Source organism: Amblyomma maculatum, chromosome 6 (assembly GCF_055883805.1).
Source record: "Amblyomma maculatum isolate TAMU_Amacu chromosome 6, ASM5588380v1, whole genome shotgun sequence".
In the NCBI taxonomy this organism is placed as follows: Eukaryota; Metazoa; Arthropoda; class Arachnida; order Ixodida; family Ixodidae; genus Amblyomma; species Amblyomma maculatum.
The window spans coordinates 21,624,207-21,632,258 of NC_139349.1; the positions used below are offsets into that span (position 1 = coordinate 21,624,207).

Sequence of the window (8,052 nt, forward strand, 5' to 3'; positions counted from 1 at the left end):
TCGCGTTATGAAAAGGTGTTAAAGGGGCTATTGCATCTACTCTGAAGGCGAAGCTTAAGCATCTTCTTTAATTTCTTCATTCTACCTGTCTTTGCATGGACTAATTCGAATGTGTTCAGTTCTCATTTGACACTCAACCGATCGCTGTTGACATCGCTATCATTTAATGTTTATGTGTAAATTTTTACGCTAACTGCGAACGCTTATTATGGCTAATACATTTTAGCTTGGCTTAGCTCGGCTTGTGGGGTTTAACGTCCCAAAGCGACTCAAGCTATGAGAGACGCCGTAGTTGAGGACTCCGGAAATTTCGACCACCTGGAGTTCTTTAACGTGCACTGACATCGCACAGCACACGGACGCCTTGCTTTTCGTCTCCATCTAAAAGCGGCCGCCGAGGCCGGGATTCGATCCCACATCCTTGGGAACAGTAGTCGAGCTCCGTAACCACTGCGCCACCCCGGCGGAGTAGACACTTTTTTAGGGAGACAGCATTATTCCTTGATGTGGTAAATCTGAAAATCAGGTACTTTGCGTTCCTTGCCCCTGAAGTGATCTTGTCAGTCTAGCATAGCAGTAGCATAGTAAATGTCAAACGAAAGAAGACGAGACCTCTTAGAGGAGCGGATTCAAACCCAAGCATGTATTTCTCGTGGAAAGCGGGTACTGAATCCTGTAGCTACCGTCATCACAAATGCATGTTCTACTGCCGCTTTCTCGCGCTGTAGATTGCACGTCATCTTCTCAAGCTCACTCCGCGCGAAATGAATCTAAACTGACGGCTTCCGCACTGAAAAATTGACGTCCGTTAAAAGTACAGCGGTTTCACTTATAATTAACCCCCCCTCTAAAGAAAACATTGAGTGGCCGACCCCTCTATGTGATTAAATGCAAAACCAACTAGCACGACTGCGTGACTGGCGAACTTAAAATAAGAATTTGCACACTTATAAAAGTGAACTGCCTCACACCTAAAACAGACTTGTCCCACCCCCAAAAGACACTTGGCTCACCCTTGAAATTTGGGTAACCCAGCCCCAAACATTAGGTCGGAAAGTCCTTAAATGGGAATATACACTACAAGTTTGGGCGCCTTCGCAGGATACTAGGCTGGCCGGAAGAGTCAAGTCATCTGTCGATTTTCGCTCGGTTTCGCTCTCTTTTCACCTTTTCTGAAAGCAATGAAAACAACGCAAAGAGATTTATTACTTTGCTTGGTGCGTCTCGCTCAAAACAACAGAGCTTGGGCGATTAAGAGACGCGGCATTTGAAACTTTCAGTGCACCTTTCGAAAGTTTTAAATCTTCATTGAACAAATGTTTGCCCCTTGTTTGCAGGTTATATGTAAAAAGGTTAACTTCGTCTCAGACGTGCTGTTTCTTCAAAACGCTTTACTGTGCACTTGGCAATTTCATATTGTTTTTCCTAAGGCTCCTGAACTAACCCAATTTAGCACCATTACCAAATGTAGCTTCAGACTATTGTATTCGAGTTTATTTTCTTGGTTTTGTGCACTAACGAATGATCCTCGTTGAAATATCCCTTGCAGGCAATGAAAGTCATGGTGCTGTGGACGGGCGTTATCTTAGCCACCTTGGCGACCATCTATGCCCAACAGCAGAGCGAAGACATTGTTGAGACCATCGCCGGAGCCGTGCGTGGCACTGTCGTTCCTACCACAACCTCATCGGTGCGAGCATTTCTTGGGATTCCTTTCGCCGAGCCGCCAGTGGGCGAGCTACGCTTCAAGAAGCCGATGCCAAAGAAGCCCTGGGAAGGTGTTTACAATGCTACCTCGCAGCCACCCCTCTGCCCACAGCCTCCCATTCGAATCAACAACTACTTTCTGATAAGATCTACGGACATGCTCTCAGAAGACTGTCTTTACGTGAACGTGTTCGTTCCTACCAGGAAGGACCCATCCTTGTTGCCGGTAGTTGTCTATGTGCCAGGAGGGGGTTTTTCATATGGTGGTGCCTCCCTCGAAGCGATGGACACTTCAGAGTTGGCCGCGAGAGGCAACGTGATCACCGTTACGATTGCGTACCGACTCGGAGCTTTTGGATTTCTCTACATGGACGTAGAAGACGCCCCGGGAAATATGGGTCTTTATGACCAACTCCTAGCCCTCAAATGGGTTAGAAACAACATCCGCGCTTTCGGCGGAGATCCCTCCCGCGTCACCCTGATGGGCCAGAGTGCTGGCTCCGTCTCTGTCGGAATGCAATTGATTTCACCCAAAAGCAAGGGTCTCTTCAAGCGCGCAGTGATGCAGAGTGGCAGTCCGTTCACAGCTGCTATCGTGAGCGACCAGAAGCAGGGACATTTTAGGGCTCAACTGCTCAGCAGAGCCCTGGAGTGCGATGGAGGCGAAGTCAAAAGCAACGTCAGTGAAGTCATCAAGTGTCTGAAATCGAAGCCTTTTATGGACATCCTGAACGCCACCGACAGCTTTAATGCCGGTGGCTTGGACTCCTTCTTTCCGGTCTTCGGAGAGGAAATGCTTCCAGAAAAACCCGCGGCTGCACTGATGCGTGGCAGGGTCAACGCAGACGAACTTCTCACTGGAATATGCGAGGCCGAAGGCGACTTCTTCTTGTACTTCCTCTTCAACAAGCTCCGGGACATGAACTCCATTGACGATGTCATGAAGGGAGAGATGATATTTCTCATTAAGGCTCTCATTACCTCTACCATGGAGGTTGAGCCTGAGCCCATCATCGATTACTACTTCAGTGGCCTGAATGCTACCAAAGGGACGGAGCCTGTGTATACGGGATCTTCACTTATCGGCGACCTGCAATTTGGCTGCCCGACGACGGTGTTCGCGAAGAAGTTCCTTAGGCCAAATGCAACAGTGTACATGTACCAATGGTCGCAGCAAGCCTCCTACGTCGACTGGCCCGACTGGACACGGCCAACGCATGGAGATGATATCTTCTTCAGCCTGGGTTCCGGGCTGAAGCTGGCAAAGAACGCTACTGAAGACGATGTCAAGGCTGCGGAGAATTTCATAAATATTATATCCACCTTCAGTCACACAGGGTAAGGTGCCAATTTTCTGCCCGTGTTCAATTACGCGTTTCATTTTGCATGTGATATAGCGGCGGTAATGGACCCATCAATGGCATTGTGCTAGACTTCCGTGCTAGCTAAGGTATTTTATTAAAGATTAAGTATTAGTTTTTCGTTAATATTTGGCATGGGCCATAACATGTGCTCTGCGTAAATATATGCACTCAATAATATAATTTGGGTAAAATACAAATTCATGCGATAAAATGACAGACAGTCATAGCTGGGGTTATTCGACACTGCTTGCTTTCGAGAAAGTCGTAGCATTGGTGGATTGCTCACAAAGGCTCGGGTTCAGTAGTGTGACATCTTGCTCCTCCACGCCTCTCAGACGGGATGATGTATTAATTAGCGGGATAATTCTTCGTGTTAGATAAAGTTACCCATCAAACAATCCCTGCATATGAGCTGGCTTCGTTTTGCCTGATGGTATACTGCCTGTGGTGAAGCACCATTAATGCGAAAGTTAGTTGAAATTCTGAAAAGTCGCCTGGAAGAAACTTTTCGCATATGGGTCAGCAGGCTGAATGCTGGACAGCACAGAAAAGCTCATGATCCAAGGTATTGAAGCTTGAAGCTCAGTCTTATTTTATCTGTAGTAAGAATTCTTTCAATGCGTAATATTGATGTTTTAAGTAATAGTAACAGGTTAACCTCTCGAAGCTTAATCTTGTTTTATTCTCTGGCCCTATTGAATATTATTAAGTTAGATAACAGCATATAGCAAAAAAATAATTTTTTTTATGATATTAGGTTTCGCACAAAGACAACGTCTCTGTACGAGCAAAAATACACGAACACTGTCTAAGAAAAGCTGCCGGTGCTTTTACCTCTGTTAGTTGCTTCCTGCAATCGTGCAACTATTTTTTTGTTTCTATCATTATAAGCTGCACCACTACTTTAATTGCAAACTTTCCCCAGTAAAGGTTCAAATGCAATATCTACATTTTGTATGAAAAAGGTTTAATTTTGTTAATTACTGTACATTTCATTGGCTTACCTGAATTAACTGAGGCATCAGTAAGGTCCTTTAACCTACAGTATAACAGACACGGAAGGCAAAGATTCCGAATTCATTTGGGCCGCAGCTTGGTGTCCTTGAACATGCGCCAAACTCCCGATACAAGGAAGTTGTTCCCGTGCGCGCCTTCACTCAAATGCGGAAGCCGCCAATGAGCATTCAGTACATGACCTTCAGGAGAGTAGTAAAACGTTTACAGCCACTAATGCCGCATTTTCCTGAGCCGGTTCATTACTGTGAGGTCGTATACGCCATTTCAGCGTACGTGTACTTATTTCAAATATGATCCGCTATGAAAAATGCGCTTCATCTAAATGTAAACTCTCCTTGTATCGAGAAATGGTTTTTGCTATTCCCATTCCCTGCGTCGCATTGTAACCATGTACTTTATTATTGCGAAAGCAATACTACTTCAGCGTAGCGTGGCCGGTAACCACATCTTACCCACGTGACGCTGTGACGTCACACCCCACGTGATACTAGGGTGTGGACTGGCAGGAGCTGCCAACTTGGGTCTCTCGCCTCACATGGGACGGTTATGTCAGAATCAGCCTGCTAGGACCCTGGCATTCACGTTACCCCTAGAGGCCACTAAGGCGCGTTCATACGGCTTGGTTAGAGCGGGGCTTTATATGAGGAAGAAGAAAAAGAGAAGAAGAACGCTCCGTCACCCGCAGCTAATGCTTCCGCTCAATATTTGGTTCAGCAGCGTTGAACCCTTGTAATTTCTTTGTTTCCAATTGCATGTAGGCGACAAAATGACTTCGTTGACATCTTAACTTTTTGTTCTTCCAGTGTTCCCAAGACCATCGACAACGCTACCTGGCCAAAGTTCAATGAGGAGGACCAGTACCTAGACCTCCGGCGGGAAGGAAGCGTGCTGAAAAAACGCTTGCTTAAGTCTTCTTGCGAATTTTGGGGCAAGGTGCGTCCTTACGAATGAAGAGACGCTTTGTAAGGTCGCTTACACCACCAAGCGTGGCAGTAGCTACTGAAAGATTGTGATAGCTGACGAGCCGCCTCTGGCAGGGAAGGCTTGTGAGCCGGTTATCGCAAGGTCTCGTTATCTTTAGCACATGCTCACATCTCTTGCATTTCGAGCTGGGCGCCAGTCCAAACATTGTCTCTTGTGTGTACCTGCTGTTGATAATTTGTTGTTCTTAGATTGTTCGTTATTCATAGTCTAAGTGTTTTTACATGTTTATCCTTTATATAAGGAAGCCTCAAAATATTTAGCTCATGTTAAGAATAGTTAGCACTTGGCACAATCCCTGTTTACACGTGCTATATGGCATGTGTCGTTAATTATTTCATATAGTTTTTGGTTCTTTAATTTTTTTGCGAAGACCGAAATAGGCTACACAATGCGCAGAAAAAAAAAACATCTGAAAATCTGCATTCGTAGGATGCAGCTTATACCCAGTTCTGCTTTTCCTCTAAATGGTGTCCCTTCCATCTTCTTTCATCTGAAAAATAAGACCACAGATATTGTTGTTTTTCTAGTCTCCTTTCGCCAACCTCAATGTATATAATCAACACATCTGCCGCATTCAAATTTGTTGCTCTCCTGTTTCCAAACTCTCCATTACACCATTAGTGATAGTGGTCTAACCGATGCTTCTTTTCTACTTCAATGAATTATGTATTATAAACATTTTTCAATGGAGCACTAAATAGCACTCCATCTGCAGGCATCGTGCATACATTTCTTATAAACTCCCGTCCAAATCGCCTGGATTGTTTAAGATTGGCAGAAATAGTGGCTTGAAGCCTGTAGGCAATACCCAAACAAGTTACATACCCTTACTTCTGTGAGCGCCGGAGGCCGGCCACTAAGGTCATTCCTTTGTGGTGGGCGATTTACTCCTTATGATTAAATGAAATGAGCACGAAATGAGTAAGCAACCTCCATATTACTAACTATAATATTGATCGCAGATGCAAACAGATTTTCGGCTGAAAATCGAAGTACCAATACTATGGAACGTTGCAACTGTATCAGTGGCAATACCTAGGTACGCACCATAATAATGGCAGCAGCGCCAGACATGTAATCTTGCAAGCGAATTCCATAACCGCGTCCGAAATCGTTTGACCACCGCAAAAAATTATTGTCAGCGATTTTACATCTCATATTCGGATTTCAAGCACAGGCAACCTTTGTCAGTGGAAGTGTTCATCTGTACCGTCTGTGCACGTGTTGATCATTATAAAAGTGGGAACATGTCCAAAAAAAACATGCCAAGATCGCCGTTATTGACCTTGTTTACTTAATTATTATATCCACCGATCAACGTTTAAATACGAATGCATGTTTTCCCTTTCTGAATCTCAAACCTGCGTTGTGGGATTGTGCAGCTTGCAATTTGTCTAATGGGTGAAGCATGGCGAGGCCGGTAGTGCGTAGCGCAATCTGAATAATTTTCGCACTTCCATCTGTATTATGCGAAATTTATTCGTGAGACAAAAATATAATGTCCTAGTACAAAATGAGTCTGCAGCTCAGCTAAAATTATGAGACTAAGAGTATTCCCACTAGCGCCTATAAAGTTTTAAAGCTAGTCACAAGAAAAATAACAAAAGGATCTGCTAAGTCTCACATTGCGATTGTTAATTGAGAAGATGCAATAAGGAAACGTTGCGCTACTTGGCGAAGGCATAAAGCTGCGCATACACACTAAAAAAAAAAAAAAAAAAGTGTTTTTCTGCCAAAGCGATAAACAACTTCTCTTGTTGCTTAGCGCTTAAGGGCAATGTTGATTCATTGATTCAAGGAGCTCAAAATTGTAAATGCAATGGCTTATTAAAATATATTTACCAGTTGATTGTCGCTCTTTCTCGCATTCATGTCACGAGAAACGAAGAGTAACTGCTACTCTTTCTGGTGTGTGGTACATGAATCGATGCATGCCATGTCAGACGTTCTCGTTTCCTGGGATATTATTCTCTGCTAACGTTGCCTGCATCTCTTGCCTGTGCTACAGCATGCGTCATCGCGATCTTCTCCAGTTCATGTAGGTGTGGGGAAGGGCTATCTATTCGAATCTAATTCCCTAGCCTGATCCCAGATTTCGTTTCAGCCATGTCATTTTCAGATCCTGTTAAACTAAGGTGATATTTCGACTCCCGCCGATTTCCAGAATGCGTTCTAAAGCTGAGGAAACGTATAACTGTTGCGAAGAGCGTGCTGTCGGGCTAGTTGGTTCTGCATAGTATATAAGAGAAATGCGCAACAACTTAGACAGGACACAGGAAGAAACACATTGCGCTCGTGAACTGTTGTATGTGTTTCTTCCTGTGTCCTGTCTAAGTTGTTGCGCATTTCCCTTATATACTATAATTGTTGCATTGCTCCCTCAGCCATTAACCGGCTGTCATTCCTATCGACTTTTATTACCGACGAAACGAGCCAATCAGTAGCTACAAACCTTTAGTAGCTTGGAGAGGAGATGCTATACCATGTTGCGACAGATTTTTTTTTTTTTTAATGTCATTATTTAAGGAGGGCCTGAGCTCAGGCTAAAATTTTTGGCTATGTTTTCCAAGCCACCGTTCGAGGAGGTAAAAGCTATGTAAACTGTCGCAGAAAAGAGCACTCACGCGGTCAGTTGTAGTCTCCAAACCTCGCTAGACATAATTCTATAGATACTTGCTAACAGAAATTCATGGGAAATAAAAGAGTAATTGCACCCTACATTGGGAGACCCTCAAAAACGATTCAGTGAAGCGAGAAGCCCGGCACACCTACGACAACGTAAGCCAGTCTTTTTCCTGCCGCCGCTACCGTGCCGCTGACATTAAGGAAGTGAGCGAAACCGGTTGACAGCAGACTTCTCCTACTGCTCCGAGTTATCTACGCCACCTGGACGCAACGAGTACAAGTGAGTGCATGAATTATGGGGAATGCTGCTGGGGTGCATGCGTGTATAGTGACGATTTCCCCTGAAAGGTGGCGC

The 8,052-nt window shown here is 44.5% G+C and overlaps 1 protein-coding gene across 4 annotated transcripts in view; it reads left to right on the forward strand.

The window, feature by feature from the left end:
- Positions 1-6,911, forward strand: part of LOC146185226 (acetylcholinesterase-like) — a 332,565-nt gene extending 325,654 nt beyond the window's left edge. For all 4 annotated transcript variants that reach the window (XM_084606196.1, XM_084606195.1, XM_084606198.1 and 1 more), the window contains 2 exons: positions 1,550-3,045; positions 4,892-6,911. In XM_084606196.1, coding sequence (XP_084462322.1) covers positions 1,550-3,045; positions 4,892-5,039 — 1,644 coding nt within the window. In that variant the 3' untranslated portion in view covers positions 5,040-6,911. The remainder of the gene's footprint in view (positions 1-1,549; positions 3,046-4,891) is intronic.
- The last annotated feature ends 1,141 nt before the right edge of the window (positions 6,912-8,052 follow it).